Genomic DNA, 16,599 nt, shown 5'->3' with positions numbered 1-16,599 from the left:
CAAAAAAATGGAATATTACCAGCACCCTAGAAGCTGCTTTGGCTTAGACAGTATAGCCCTTTATTTTGGATGGTTTTGATTATACCTATAAAAGTCAACTAGGAAGTTTTTAAAAACTTACTAACTTTCATGGTGTTAATTACAACATTTTGTTCACAAGTTGATGTTGTAAGAAAATAACTGCTTAAAGTAGGAACATAAAGCCCAAGTGTATTGGGAGGCACGACACAAATAATTAGGAGAAACTTGGAATCATAACAGAACTCCTAAATCCTAACCTTGGTGTGAGATATCCCAGAGGAGGGGATGTGAAGTTTTCTCGAGCTTCTGAAAAGAAAGTTAACATAAATTCACTTGGGTTTTATTTCTAATTTATTACTTTTACAAATAAGAAAGTATACCAAGGGGGTGCCTGGGTGGCTCATTTGGCTGGGGCCCTCGACCCTCCTTGTCTCCCTGCTCAGTGGGGAGTCGGCTTCCCCTCCCCCTCTACCCCTCCCCCATGTACTCTCTCTGAAATGGATAAATCTTTTAAAAGAAAAAAAGAAAAAGAAAGTATGTACCAAGAAAGGAGAGAGGGGTTGAAAAGAGCCCTCTTTCCCATTTCCGTCAGCATGCAAATGCTTTCAGGATTTATTGCAGTACTATATTTAGAGGGTACTGAAAATGACCTACATGCCTAGCAGGAGACTGGTGAGATAATTGTAGATAATTCTCTTCAGCTATTAAAGGTTAGTAGATATATATGGCCTGACCTGGAAAGAAGTTTGAAGTTTTTTAAAGAAAACATTTTTTGCTTGACTTTTTCTGAAGATGTGCATGCACACATTTAAAGAGTCAAATAGTTCTATAAGATATGCTAGGAAAAATATTAGAGTGCTGCCCCAGTTTTATCTTTCTGAAGACATTTCTTCCAGAGCCTTCTGATTTGCTTCATTCTGGACTGGTTGCCCTCTACACCTGATGTATTGCTGTCATTTTTGAGGATGACCAGTCTTTACTATCATCCTGGGATTTCCCTCATCTCTCTTTTTGGTGGGCCGGGGGTGTGAGGGGGGGAGGGTTCACCTGTTTCCTCCATCATAAGTCTTTTCTTTCTTGGTTTACTCCGTTTTGATGCATTTCATCCCTGTAATAGCTTCTTGGGAGAACATGCATGGGAAATAAATTTCTGAAGCCTGGCATATTTGAAAACACCTTTATTGTATATCCTTAATTTGGAATTGTTTGGTTTAAGATATTTGAAATTGGAAATCTTTTTCAGGATTTTGAAGATGTTGCTTTTTCTAGTTTTCATTGTTTTTGAATCCATCTTTACTTGTTCCTTTCTTTATGGACGTGTTTATTTTTCCTTCGTAGGCATGTAGGATCTTTCTCTTAGTGTACGGAGTTCTGAAATCTCATGGTGATTAACCATGTGCTGGGCCCTTGGTGGCCCTTCTAGTATGTGAATTTGTATCTTTCAGTTCTGGGAGATTTTCTTGTATTGCTTTTTTGATTTGTTTCCACCTGTTTAAATTTGCCCTTGTGGGCTTGTCCTTAAAGTTTTTTTTCTCTTGTTTTCTACCTCTGCCCTTTTTTAAAAAAACATTTTGGGTGACTTTCTCATTTTTATAGTCTGATCCTTTAATTTTTCATTTCTTCTGTCATAATTTCTAGGATTTCTTTTTTCTTTTTCTTGTTTTATGGTTATAGTATCTTAGTTTTATGAGATTGTTGAGGATTTTTTTCTTTTAAGTTTTCATTTTCATGCACAGTTTCTGTTTTCTATTTTGGTTTCTATTTTTCATGCTGGAGAGTTTCCTTAGATGTCTTTAAAGAGACCTGGACTTCTCATGATTAGGAATGAAGCACTGAAATGCTCTTTGGGCACTTTGAGCGTCTAATTGGGCTCCCATGACTTGGCTTTACTGTAAAGCCTTGCTTCTCAGTCAGGGACAGTTTTGCCCCAGGAGACATTTTTGGTTGTCACAACTGAGGGGGTGCTGTTGGCATCCGGTGTCCGCGGTTGCTGCTAAACATTATCTGGCCCAAGTGCCATAAGTGCTGAGGTTGAAAAACCCTGCTGTAGGGTGATTTAAGCCAGTTTGTTGAGGATCTCCTGGTGCAGGTAATTTTTAGGCTGGTCACATTCTTGATAAGAATCTTTCGTGTCCTGATGAGAGGACACAGTCCTTACTGCTTTTGTTCTGGGAGAACTGTGTCTTATGTTTGGTATGTAACTGATTAATTCACTGTTTTCTCTGGTATGCCCCATTTCTAATTCATGTTGTCCCTCCCCCGCCCCCCCCAACTCAGGCCAGAGATACCACGTTACCTTTTAGAGCAAGAATCAGCAAAATTTTAACATAAAGGGTCAGATAATAAATATTGTAACTTCAGGGGCCGTCTGGTCCCTGTCACTATAGTATAATTCTGCAGCTCTAGTGTAGGAGGACCCATAGATAGATGTAAAGGAGTGAATATGACTGTTCAAATAAAGCTTTAGTTAAGGACCCTAAAATTTGGATTTCATTTAATTGTCATGTGTCATGAAATGTCATGAAATTTTCTAGTCTGTTTTTTCCTAACAGTTAAAAATGTTAAAACTTTTTTGGGCTGCGCAAAAATAGGCAGCAGGCCAGATTTGGCCGGCAGATTGTGAGTTGCCATCCCTTGTTCTAGAGACTAATCACCTGCCTTTTACTTAGGTTCAGGAGTGACAGTGCCCTCTGGTACATGAAGTTGGCAAGGGGGATCTACTGATTGACTCATTCTTAAAGAACCTTATTATAGCTATACTCTACCCTCACTTCTATGGATATCTGGTGCTGTCGCCTGTGGAGCTGTTTGAGGATTCTCTAATTAAAAAAAAGAATTGGTTTCTTTGTTTTCTTGACTGCTAAATTTAGGGTCTGCTTTCTCATGTCCTCCAAGTCCTTTACTACTTATCCATGTGCTTTTCACCATCGAGAGTTGCTCTCTTTTTCCCATTGGCCTGTTCTTGTTGGTTTGTGATTTAAAAAAAAAAAAAAAATCCTCTATTGGCATTTTTGGCATTTGAAGAAAACAGGAAATAGGTGTGCGTGTTCAGTTTATTATCTTGTCTATATGTTATTAAGTGGGAAAATACTATAGGATAGATGTAAAGCATCACGTTTTGGTGAAAATAGTTATGCCTTAAAGAGAACCACAGAAATAAATTTAAACTGTAAAGCATTACATTTTGGTGAAAATAGTTATGCCTTAAAGAGAACCACAGAAATAAATTTAAACCCATACTGCTGATGTTTTTTTCTAGAAAGATTTGGGAGGACTGTAATTTTTTATACATTTTATATTGCCTGAAATTTTTTTAGTAAACATGTATTCAATTTGTAATCAGGGAAAATGAAAATTACAGGGGCTTTTAACTCTGTTCTGGAAATCTAAACAGAGGGCTTCTGAGACTTGCTATAGATAGTCTGCATATAATTGAGATATCTATAGTTAGTGTATTTTTCCATTACATTCTGGACAAAGATATTGACTTAGTATTTTCTTACAGATTCCGTAGTTTGGTAATTAAATTATTTATATGAAAGACTAACTTGTCAAATTGGTTTATTTTTGTGATAGGTATTTGATCAGTATGTAAAGACGAGGGCTGAGGAAGAACGCAGGGAAAAGAAAAACAAAATAATGCAAGCCAAGGAAGATTTCAAGAAAATGATGGAAGAAGCAAAATTTAATCCAAGGTATATGGTTCATTATTGTAACATTTCAAAATATTTATGTGCTTTCTCCTAAGATCAGCTAAGAGAATACGTATCTTTTGGATAATTGGATTATTTGATTATTGGTGGCTGCATTTCTGATCTTCATTCTTAATATATTTCCTTTAGAGGAATCTCTTGTGCCCTGTGAGAGGCATTGGTTTTCAAGAAGGGTACCTTTGTTTTAAGAGCTTCCCTGTGGGAATAAATTTCCTTCTCTAGAAACTGGTAAATGATTAAAAAAAAAAAATCTGTCTCCATCTTAAAGTTTTACACCTAATAACTTGCAGCACAGGGACATTATTTTGATGGAATTGGAGTGATGAAGGACCTCTCTGTCTAGATTATGTTTTTGTCTGACATTTTCAATTGATTGTTAATGGGTAGTGAGTATGTGTAATGGGCTGAAGAAGATGAGACTTTAAACTTACGTGACTAGCATCATAACAATAATGGCATCATTTCGTGGATATTTTAGGTGCACTTAAAGATATATGTACAAACTTACATGCATGATTAACGGACTCCTCTCATACCTGTTTTGCAGATAAGGAAAGTAAGAGTAAATTGGGTAACTTGTGCAAGTGCATGTGGGATTTCAATTAGATTCCGGTGCTAAGCACAGATTAGGCAAGGGAGAATTACTTTCTTATTTGTGGCTTAGTTTTAACAGTTGTGTTTTTAGGCTGCTGTGAACACCTCATAATATGGAGAATTTCCAAAACTATAGGGTAGAATCGCAGAGCATCTGGGTTAAATGGTAGTTTTTATAAAAATCCATCTTGTTTAAGCAGTTACTTTTGTCATTGGAGATAAGAGTGATGTTGTTTGAGAAAGTGTATCTGGTATTACGATTTTATGTTTGAAACATGAAGAGAAACCTATGGCATTAATACACATATCAGACAATAAAGCTAACAGAGTATTTGTGGCTCTGAAGAATGTAATATTTGTCAGGGGGTAATTGAGTTTCAGACTCTGAGGGGTCTTGGGCCTTTCTGTTGGTTAATCAGAAGGGTGAGTTCTTGGGTCAGATACTTGCAACTGGGATGCAGTTGAGTAAATTTGAACATGGTTTGTTATTACATATTAGAGAATTCATAGTCTTTTGGGGTATTGTGGTTGTGGAGGGGAAAAGGTTTACTCCGAGGGAGATACATGCCGAAATATTTATAGATGAAATCTCATGATGTCTGCATGTCTGCAGCTTGTTTTGAAGTGATTCGGCAAAATATATCTATTTATTAAAACCAGTATGAACCTGGCAGTAACTGAGACTCTGAAGAGATTTCCATTTTTTTTTAAAGATTTTATTCATTTATTTGAGAGAGAATGAGATAGAGAGAGCATGAGAGGGGGGAGGGTCAGCGGGAGAAGCAGACTCCCTGCCGAGCAGGGAGCCCGATACGGGACTCGATCCCGGGACTCCAGGATCATGACCTGAGCCGAAGGCAGTCGCTTAACCAACTGAGCCACCCAGGCGCCCGAGATTTCCATTTTGTGGATTTGACAAAGTCTTGCTGTGTCACAGTATCCTGTTGGTGTTCTTTTGGGGCTCATAGAATTGTTGGAGTGATCTGTACTTTGCAGGTTACTTCAGAAAATAAAGCCATGAGGTACATAACTAGAAGTCTTGGCACTGGGGACATTGTGCTGTATTGTTATATTAATACATTCAACACTAGCATAGAGATGAGGACCAATTTTAGTGAGTGGCAGAAAATGAGGAAAAACTTAAAATGGAGAAAATAGTGCCCATTAACTTAAGTCCACTTTGTAATGGAAAAAGACTACTATCAACAAAGCTTTTTAGTAGAATTTGTAGATAAAAAGCCCTGGAGTTTATTCTAAGGGAAAGAATGACTGGGGAGAATTATCTTAGTACCCATTCTCTGTCTCTTTTCTATTTTGATGGAAATCTTAAGGCATTCCTCCTAGGGTCAACTCCTGGTCACTCTAGTCTTACTGGTCTCCTACTACTACTGTCCACCCTCAGCTCTCCCTGAGAAAAAAGGGTAACATGTCTGTTACCAAGCAGTGCTTTTTGGAGTCATATAAAAAATCTATCTGAATCTAATGCTAAAACTTCATCTTGGTCTTTTCTGGTGAAAAATAATAATTATTTAATTCTCACTTTTATAAGTTGATTTTACATTTTAAAAAAAGGTTTATTCTTTAATCATAGTAGTAATTGCTCTTCTTTCTTAAAACTATAATGCAAGGTGCTTAATTTATCATGAAAAGAAACATTTGATGGGCTACATGTGATCCCTTTTCTGGGACATGCAATTTTTACTTCAAAATTTTATTAAAGTTACATTTCCATTATTCAGACCAGGTTTACAATATATCCTGTTGTTAAAAATGTTGAATTAATGAAATTAGGTATTCTAAGTAATAACAGTTGCATGTAAAAGATTTTTATAATCTGGGTTTGGTTGCCGGAGCGTAAAAATAGCAAATGTTAGCTGTGAGTGGTACTCCTAGTTTTCAGTTGATGTTTTAAATTCTAAATTCCGAAGTTAACCAATTTTTTCTTTATTAATGAAAGTTGTAGTAGAACCTTTAACACCTGAGAAGATGTGTTTTATGTGTGCGTTGAAATAGTTAAATAGTTCTTAAAAGGAGAAAGTAAGATTTATTTTTCCCCTCTAAAAACATGCTAAATGTGGGAGTATTTATTATAAGAGCAAATTATCATTATGTAAGGGGAAAGCTTCAAATATTGAGGTATATTCAAACGTATGAAGGCTATATAAATGCCTTTTATTTGTGAAGAAAAATTTTTTTTATGCTGAGCCTCATTAGCCCTCATAGGCCTCATCTTTTTATATAGCCTGCTTGGCAGCTTGCTGTGCTTTTTGCATATCTGTACATTGATGTTTTCATCAAATCTGGAAAATTTTTGGTCAGCATTTTTTCCGCTCTGATTCATTCTTTTCTCTTTTAGAATTCTAATTACACCTATTTTAAAGTGTTTGGTATTATCTCACATGTCTCTGAGACTATTCTCCTCCTCCCCCTAATTTTTTTTCTGTGTACTCTTTTGATTAGATAACTGTTACGGATCTAACTTGGAGTCACTGGCTCTTTATTCTATGTCTCCTCCTTTTTTAAGCCCATCCAGTGAATTTTTCCTTTCAGTTAGCTTTAGGTTCTTTTTTTCTATTTTCTGTATCTCTGCTGAAACTCCCTTTTTTTGTTCATTCATTAAGACCTTGTTTTTAGTTCTTTGAATCTATTTTTCTTTAATCCTTTCGGTATAATTATAATAATTTTAAAGGATTTGTCTCTGCCTAGAGCAACATCTGGACATTTTGGGTTTAGTTTCTGTTGATTTAAAATTTTTTTGGTATGGATTATGCATTCTTGGTGTGTTTAGTGTTTTCTGATTGAATATTGGAAATTCTGGATTTTTGTTTTCACAGGCAGTTCACTTTATTACAGGCTGATTATGTTAATTTAGTTTTGATTTAAGGCTTTGTTAGTGTGGATCTCAGAAGGTGGAAGGTGCTTTTCAGCGGTCCAGCTTTGTCTCCCTTGTTCATCTTTTGTGGACTTTATTGTCCTAATGCTGTTCTTTTTCTGTACTATCAACTTCTAAGATCTGTTTTTTGCTCTTAACCATGTAGCACTTTGGTGGGGGCGTGCTGTTGCAGTCCAGCCTTGGCCATACACTCACGAGGAATTGCTTTTTGGTGTACTTATGGGGTACTTTCTTCCTATAGCTTTTTCCTCTGCCATTTTAGCACCCAAACTCTGATCTTCACTGCTTCTGACTTTTGAGGCCACTGTACTCTGCTTGGAGTACAATTTCTTTGGAAATTGTCCTGACACAGAGGGCAGTGGGGCTTTCCTCAGTCTTAGTACTCTCCCTTTTGTCTACTGTTTTGAAATCAGTTGCTTCATGTATTTTGTCCTGTTTCATAGTTGCTCCTGGAAGGAGAGCTAATTCAATAAAGTTACTCCTCCACGGCTGGAAGCAAGACTGAGCCTTTTCTTAGTGTGAAAATAGATGAGCTCTCAAGTCTCTTGGAGCACATACATTTTTTGCTCTCTGATGTGTTATCCCACAGTATGCTGATAGTATACAAATCGCTAACCACATTTTCACCCTTTAGCCCTTTTTTACTCTTTTCTGTAGCTCATTGTTTACTGTTTGGGCAGATGTTGGGGCTCAATGGCTCTTTGGCACATACTCTTGCTGGAAAAATGGTATCTTCTGCTATACCTTTCTACAAGCAGAAATAGCTCTACCAAAGTTAGCACACTTGCCATTTTGTTACAGAGCTACTTTTAGTGAATTTGCAGCCAAGCATGCTAAAGATTCAAGATTCAAAGCAATTGAAAAGATGAAAGATCGAGAAGCCTTGTTTAATGAATTTGTGGCAGCTGCAAGGAAGAAAGAGAAAGAAGATTCGAAGACCAGAGGTGAGAAGGTAAGATGGTTTTAGTTCCGGTGGTGTGATTGATGGGAGTGTGAATAGGAAGGGACTAATGTGGGGCTGTGTTGCTAATCTTGTTCATGGGCATAAATTACAGGACTCACATTTACTGTTTAGCTTTATAAGTTAACTTTTATATTCGTTTATATGTGTGAATTGTCCCTTTATTTCCCAGATGTTTATTTTATTTTTCATTTTTAAAAAATTTATTTATTTATTTGAGAGAGAAAGAGAGCGTGCACAAGTAAGGGGAGGGGAAGAGGGAGAGGGAGAAGTCATGACCTGAGCTGAAGGCAGACACTTAACCAACTGAGCCACCCAGGTGCCCCATGATGTTTATTTTAATAACTTCACTAAACTACCTAGATTTGCTAATTTATATTTTATTTTACATTTACAATTTATTAATACTGAGATGCCCAGTAAACCCAGAACTGACTTACTAGGTCTGTTTATTCACTGGTGCCTGCTAAGATTTCAAGATTCTTAATAAGCAGTAACCTTTAAATTTCAAAAAGGTTTTTTATCTTTTTTGCCTTCTAAAAGATAGCATTTTAGTGACTTTCTAATCTTTTAGTAAACATATCTTACATATAAATTATTGCTTATCAGAAATAAAGGTCAGCTATTAAAGATTAATGAATTCCAAATGTCATTTGATAGCACTGTCAGGAATGGAGGGGAGCCCCCCACTGGAGAAGCAGACTGGTGGAGTGAACCATCAGAACATGCAGCCACTCTTAGTGTCCCTGTGTGCTTTGTGAATGGAGAAAAAACCTCTGAAGCCTAATCATTTTTGACATTTAAAATGGCCCATTATTCCAGAAAGTTAAAACATCACAACTTCTTTTAAGAAATGTTATTAGGGAAATAATACCACTCTTACTGAGAAGAAGCCTTTTTCACTGTAAATAGTAATAGTATTGGGTGAAATGACTTTTGTCAGAAATACCTGAAACTTCCTGATTATATGCTACATTGGGCTTCTGTGTAGATCCTTCCAGAATTTTTCAGTGTCAACTTTTTTCTTTTTCAAATGATTATGCTTCTCAGGAAATGTGCAAAATTGAGTGTTCAATTAGAGTCATGTTAGTGAATTGTTTGCTCCTTTTGACTTTTAGTAATAACCTATTTGATTAAAGAAAACCAAGTAAATAAATGAATGCTACTGTGTGATTGCTTTTATACAAATTGGATGTTTTTGTCTTTGCATTTGTAACTAATGTTCTTTTTCTAAACACTTTTTTTGTCACTATTTTTGTGTATTCTGTTTTATAACAAGTGGATAGACTTTACAGTTTTGTGCTGTGCTGCCTTTCAATCAGTTCAGTCTGACAGCTGTCAATCACTGATACGCAAAGTATTATGGGATTCCCTAGTGAGGAAAGAATTGGTATCTCTCTGTGGTGACTTTAGCCTCCCACAGTTCCGGTACTTTACATTTTTTTAGTCTTTTTCCTTATGAAGTGATGAGAGTTGTGCCCACAATGTGTTAATTGAAATAAGTTAAATAGACATTACATCTAAATAAACCTAATATATTCAGCTTTATTTTCTTTTGATTATAAAATTCTCTAAATTACAGGTTTGGTTTTGTATCATTACTTAATTTTTTAAAAAGAGGCCGGAAATTACTAAAGTGAAACTTTCTCAGCCAGTTTAAAGAATGCAAAATTACTAACTAGGCCATGGAACAAAAATCTTTAAAGTAAGGGTTTAAATATAGTATATTTTATATTCACATTCGGAGAAGTAGCTGGTTAATGAAGTTTTACCACTTTCTTCATGACTTTTACTGTACAGTAAATACTTATTTTTATGAAGTATATTGTCTATACCGTTTTTTAAAAATCACATTTTAACTAATTGAATGGTAGGATTAGTACTAGTAGCATGGTGCTGGTATACTGGAGTTTCTTTCTTTCTTCTTGTGATTCTCTAGCTGCTGTTTGTAGCATTGGGGTAATGCAATTAATAGCTGAATAGTAAAGGTTTAAAGGTAATTACTTGCTGAGTCAGAAACCTATGAAGGACACTGATTTTTGGTGAAGTTGCTTTTTTCCTTTAGTAGACATTTTTAAGCTAAAGGGTAAAATCATTTTCATGGAGGTTTTACTGGTTATTTTCAGTTTTATAAAAAAATGTCCCTAAAACTCTGCTTATTTTACTGGGCTATTTTGCTTGCCAAAATAGCTACCCTCAAATTTTTGTTTATTTTATTACAATTTTTTGTTATAACCAATTTTTATAAAATTCTGGTTCAAGTAACATACCTTTTGGAACAACACATTTGAAGTTGCATATAATAGAGTTAATCCTCTCATAAAGTTGGCATTTTTCTCTCTACCCTCCCTTAAATTTCATTTTGAACAAATTAAATATTTTTGTTACAGTACATTATTAGTCTAGGGAGACTATTTTTCCCTATTAAACTGAACAGCCTAGATGGTAAGGTACTTCCATTTGGAGACAGAAGAAAATAGGGGATACAGGGCCTTGAATTGCTGCTAGTGGTAACTTACATTTTTTTTTTTTTTTGACATTTACTCAGTTGTTAAATAATTCCCATACAAATAGCAGCTTTGGTAAGCCATGTAATAGCCTGTCATGGTAGTATCCATAGTGAAAGGAAGTTTAACTTCATTTAAAGTTCACTTTGTTTATACATCACACATTTTTTAAAACCTGTATGATAATCCTTTATAGGTTTCGTGTCTAATATGTGAAAATTGTCTTCAATCAATATAAATTCCTGTGGCTTGGAAAGATTCCTATTTGATACAGCTTGCATGCTTTATTTAATACAAATTTTGTCAATTTTGCTTTGTAGTTATATGCATCTAGGAATTGGGTGTTCATCATGTCAGATACAAAGTAGACAAGATGAACAGAAAAATTGTTAAATCACTATATCAAGTAGTTTCTTTTTCACTGTCTAGAAATACTGGGTTTATGAGTATTTCTTACTATTCCAAACAAAGGCAAGAGCTAAGTTCAGTAGTAAAGAAATCCACAGTTGGTTAGCTCTTGTCTTTTTTTAAAAAAAAATCTCTAATAGGGAAACTCTTTTTTACAACCTTACCATGTTTTCCAGAAAGGACATCATCCTCCCTTTTAATCCTCTCATAGGGGAAATGAGGGTTGGAATAAGCAGAAGGAATGATTCCATTCCTAATTTCTCCTTCCCTTGGTCAGGTGGGAAGCCAGCATGTTTAACCCCTATGGGGAGGAGAGGTTCTTGACATGGCCAGAATCCTCTTGAATTGACTGCTACCTCAGGTATCTCCTCTGGTAGGAGTACAAGATAATTTAAATGAGACTGAATTTTAAAACAGGTCCTCAAAGGTGCATAAAAATAAATGCCTTCTTTATCCCTTTCTTCCCTATTTAAAAAATGAGAATTACAGTTTGGGAGAAGGATTCTAAGTATTGTATATGTTGGCACTAAAGGATTAATACCATTTCATACCCTTGGTATAATGTTACTAACTTGGTACTTGATTGGTTAAGAATGTTAAATTCATTAACACTTTTATTTTGAGTTGTATAATGGTAAAGGCATACATATTTAATGGCTAAATACAAAAAATCTAAATACAGTTTATGTAATGCTTGATTATGACCATAGAAATTCTGTAATTTATATGTAAGGGTGCAAACATTGCTTTTTTTAAACTAAAATACAAAAATTTACCGTTTTTTACCTGTTTTTAGACATTTGACAGTATAGTTTCAAGTTTCGAATGAATGAGACTTACTTGTGCTCAGCTCTAAATTCCCCTTTTTTAACAAACAAAAAATGTTACTCATGTACTTTTTAAAATAAGTCATTCTTAGTGTCTTGATGTTAAAGTATAGTTTACTGTCAGTTCATAAGCCTGAATCTTACCTAAAAATAAATGTGAGTTCTTATTTCTTATTAAAAAATGGCAGTTCTGAAATGCAAAAGTTAAAAACAACCTAAGATTTTTTTCTGCATTTGAATAATTTCACTGGAGAAAATGATTTATCTTGAACTTGGCAGATTTTAAATGAGAGCTTATATGTGTGTTGTCCTTTATATTTTTCCTAAAAGAGCGATTCTAAAAATTATTCCACTCTAAATAAATGCATTTAAAAGTTATTACTATTCCCATCTTTAAGGTAAGTGAATAGTTTTTTCTGGTTACAAACGTTTGCATAGGAGGAATTTCTCATGGCACATTTCCCCCCCATCCCACTCCATGTTTTGAAATACAGATTAAATCGGATTTCTTTGAATTGTTATCAAATCATCACTTGGACAGTCAGTCTCGATGGAGCAAAGTGAAAGACAAAGTAGAAAGTGATCCACGTTACAAAGCAGTAGACAGTTCATCAATGAGAGAAGACCTTTTCAAACAGTATATTGAAAAAATAGCCAAGGTAACCATCGTGTTTACTTGTACTGAAAGCATGGAATAATAAAATTCTTAATTGCTGTATTATAAAGGTATTCACTCCTGTTTGGGGTTTGGAATTTTTCTTGTTGGTATTCTTAATATAAGATCTCTAGTAGTTGGTATGGAAACGAGGTATAGTGTTTAGGAATTTTCTTGGTAAAAACCAGGTTTGAAATTTTCTATTTGGCATACTAGTTATTCTGTGGAAACCTGTTTTGATCCTGTAATTTTACTTTTACAGAATTTAGACTCAGAAAAAGAAAAGGAGCTTGAAAGGCAAGCCCGCATTGAGGCAAGCCTTCGAGAACGAGAAAGAGAGGTACAGAAGGCTCGTTCAGAACAAACAAAAGAAATAGATCGAGAGAGAGAGCAACACAAACGAGAAGAAGCTATCCAGAATTTCAAGGCTCTTTTGTCTGACATGGTATATATTACTCTTGCTTTCCCCCTCACCCCTTTATAGTACTGGACATGAGAGATCTGTTATACTACCTCGTTAGTGAAAATTTTCATATTTAAATTGACTCAGATATAATTTGCTAATTTGTTTTATAAGGTGTTTTAAAATGGAGTTCTTGGCATTAGCACCATTAGAATAGGAAAACCCTAGTTATTTAACATTTTCAGAGGTTAGATGTTCTGTATATATAAAAATTTGTAATCTTTTAGTCTCAAAGATAATTTCTTTATTCTTGATGGAAGTCATCTTAAATTATCACACACTGACATGCCATAGTAATAAACAAAATGTGCTGAACGTAATTAAACCTTTTTCTTGATGATTTCGGGTCATCACTGTGATGATGAATTATTGTACATGTAGATGGTGTGAGATCTAGGACTGGAGGTGTACTGACCTCAGGAGATACCCTGGAATTTTCTTGACAAACCTTTCTGCATCACCCAGGGTTGTTGAGGTGTGTAGGGTTTTCTCTGTACAGTGAGTACCCAAGGCTGCTCTGCTGTTCTACTTTTTTCGTCCCTTCTCCCTGTCACCGTCTCTCCTGCTGTTTCTCTTCTCTTCTTTTGTAAGGGCCCTTTTCATTACTACTGTCACGTCTTCTGATTTCTTCCCTTTCTTCTGATGATCTGTTTTCATTTTCCTCTTTTTGTTCTCTGGACAGTTACAGTCGTTCCCTGATTGTTCTCCTTGCTTTTACTTCCCCCGAGTTCATCCTCTTTATCGCAGTCATAGAAGTCATCATAAAAACCAAATGATTTTGTCACTTTCCCTGTGGCTTGCAGAGAGAAGGTTCTCTGTGCTTCTAGTGGTCACCTACGTTTAAAACTCTGTCTTAGCATAATATATAAGGCTATTCATTTCTTGACTCCCCCACCTTCATATTATGTTACCCTCTTTGGTTCCTCTCTTGCCCCCTATGCTCCAGCCTTTCTGAACTTACCTCTAATGAACCACACTTACATTAATGAATCCTGTCATTGCTCAGGCCAATCCCTCCAGCTAGGATGCTTCCCGCTGCAGTTAGAAACTCATTGTTCAAGATCACACTCAGATCTCTTTTGTGAGGTTGATCTTGACCCATCTAAGGCGGATTTGTTTTTCATGTTCCCCTTGGCCACCCTGTGGTCAGCATACACCTCTGCAGCCCTTACTACATGCAGTTGCAATTACTTGCTTATACACCTCTTAATTTTTTCCAGTATCAAGCTCCGTGTTCAGCTGACACATTGATCGATGCTTGATAAATGTTGGTTAAATAAGTGTTTTTGTATTTTTCTTTTTTCTTACCTGTCTTATCAGCCTTCCATATTTCTTTAGCATTGGCAGCAGTGTGACTAGCAATAACTGGTGATGCCATTGAAGCCATGAAGCGTACCTTTCTGCTGGTTGTTGAGCCAGCCTGATCCGCCATGTCTTCTCTCGTTAGCCCTGTTAATTTCTTGCTTATACTCGGAAGTGTCACTTCCCATATGTAGTTGATAAGTACACATTGGAGCTCAAGATTTGTTGTTTTTTTTTTTCCCTGTGACCTCTTTAGTACACAGTAAGATATTTCCTGTTCTATTTGGAATAGAATAGGAATTTCAGTTGGTAAGATGTTAAATAGAAGTTCTTCTCTTCATCCTTCTCCACCTCTAAATCCATACTTGACAGCTTAGGGAAGCTCTGAGTGGTGGGCTTTCTGGCTTTAAAAAAGATTTTCAGTGACTGCTTAAGGTGGAATCACTAGAAGCTGCTTTTATTATTAAATGTATCATTCCTAAATTAAGTAAATAAGCCTTTTATTGTTGAAATATGAGAAGATAAGTCTCTGGTGATACAATTTTTTGGTACGTTTTTAGGTACGTTCTTCAGATGTGTCATGGTCTGATACTCGGAGGACTCTGCGGAAAGATCACCGTTGGGAATCTGGATCCTTGTTGGAAAGAGAGGAGAAAGAGAAGCTTTTTAATGAACACATTGAAGCACTTACCAAAAAGAAGAGGGAGCACTTTAGGCAACTTCTGGATGAAACTTCTGCAGTAAGTCCCTTATTTTCCCTGTTTTAATCTAGATGGGCCTTCATGAATAATTCCAAAAGTAAAACATTGATGTGATTATTAGCGTCATGGTCTTTAGATCCGTTACTAGAATTCATGAGTTTTATGACACTTTCTTCTTTGATTTTATTTTTCCTTTTTAAAGTAAAATGTTCGTGGCATTCTTACTATGTAGAGATTACTTCCTTCTGCAGTTTCAACATTTGTATCTGCTTCTGTGGTAGTTCGTAATGTCCCAAGCTGTGTAATCATTGATCCCTCCTGATGAGATATTTAATAGATTCCATCTTTCGCTCCATTTTCAGTTTGGCACCATGGCTCCCTCCTTTGGCAGTTTGTACCCTCTGTTGTTCAGGTTTTCTCCTGATTATGTAATCTCTTTTTGGTGATGGTTTCTTTAGAAGTTATGGTGTTACCTATGGAGACACAGGGTTTGCAGGTGATAGTCTCAGGCCACATTGAAATGTGGCCATGAAAATAACTCTTGTGGCAAGCCAAAAAGAAATTGCATTAAAGCTGCTTCCCTGTCCAGTTAACTTTTGGGCATTACAAGAGATGGCAGGTCAGTGTGTGATACCACATACCATATGTGCTGCCGTTTGACCCTCTCAATAAAAGTGAGTTGTATTTATGTTTTTTATTCACTTGCCTTTCAAAGATTACCTTAACATCCACATGGAAAGAAGTAAAAAAAATCATTAAAGAAGATCCTCGGTGCATTAAGTTCTCCTCCAGTGACAGGGTAAGAGGATTTTGTCTGAGATTTACTACTGTCAGTTTATAAATATTAATTGGGTGTTCAATCAGTACGTCTAGGATCTTGACCAAAATGAAATTGATGGTTTTAAGTGAATAACTTTTAAGTGTATGAGAAATAAATCTGAAGTTTAAATTCATATTTTCTGTCTTGCACGATACATAAACAAGAAAGCACAGGAGAAACTTAAAAATTTAATCCTTGGGGTCAGGCCTGTGTTTGGGGATGTTAGAGCTTTAATGAAGCTGTAGTTTTTATTCATTGTATAGTCAGGTCCCACTAGGTAGATAACATTAATGCTGTCAGAGCCCCTGAGCCATGCTAGCAGAAGGCCGCAACACCGCCTCTTGTTCCCGTATGCTCCAGAAACTGGAGTAGAGGAACGTCAGACGAGTGAAGTTTTAGAAGCCGAGCTTCGTTCTGGTGCACTCTGCCTCCTGTGTGGGAAGCGAATTCAGCTGGCTTCTGAAATAGTGAATGAGGCCAAGGGAAACGTAGCTGACTGCTGTCTTATTTTAGCCCTTTGCCTTTCATTTGTTCCTGTCCCCATCATTCTCTTTGCCTGGTTGGTTTCTCCGAGTCTAGAGTGCAACAGCCTCATAGATTTACTTTAGTAAGTTGGGTTATAGATGTGCAGACCACAAAGTACATACGGCTGGGAAAGAGTGGTAAACTGGGAAAGATAGCTGACAGGTCCAGTCTCAGTTTCTTTTTTTTTTTTTTAAAGATTTTATTTATTT

General features: G+C 36.0%; 1 protein-coding gene across 5 annotated transcripts in view; it reads left to right on the top strand.

The window, feature by feature from the left end:
- Window positions 1–16,599, top strand: part of TCERG1 (transcription elongation regulator 1) — a 61,021-nt gene that overhangs the window by 41,297 nt on the left and 3,125 nt on the right. For all 5 annotated transcript variants that reach the window (XR_014147196.1, XM_081826890.1, XM_081826889.1 and 2 more), the window contains 6 exons: window positions 3,598–3,716; window positions 8,023–8,173; window positions 12,419–12,583; window positions 12,842–13,024; window positions 14,905–15,084; window positions 15,761–15,844. Coding sequence is in view for 4 of the 5 variants with exons in the window: in XM_081826890.1 (XP_081683016.1) it covers window positions 3,598–3,716; window positions 8,023–8,173; window positions 12,419–12,583; window positions 12,842–13,024; window positions 14,905–15,084; window positions 15,761–15,844 (882 nt within the window). In the remaining variant the exon portion in view is untranslated. The remainder of the gene's footprint in view (window positions 1–3,597; window positions 3,717–8,022; window positions 8,174–12,418; window positions 12,584–12,841; window positions 13,025–14,904; window positions 15,085–15,760; window positions 15,845–16,599) is intronic.

The sequence above is a fragment of the Leptonychotes weddellii genome, chromosome 7 (genome assembly GCF_054177405.1).
Source record: "Leptonychotes weddellii isolate Sample4059 chromosome 7, ASM5417740v2, whole genome shotgun sequence".
Lineage (NCBI taxonomy): Eukaryota > Metazoa > Chordata > Mammalia > Carnivora > Phocidae > Leptonychotes > Leptonychotes weddellii.
Note: the sequence above shows the minus strand (reverse complement) of the source record. Positions and strands in the feature narration are given on the sequence as shown.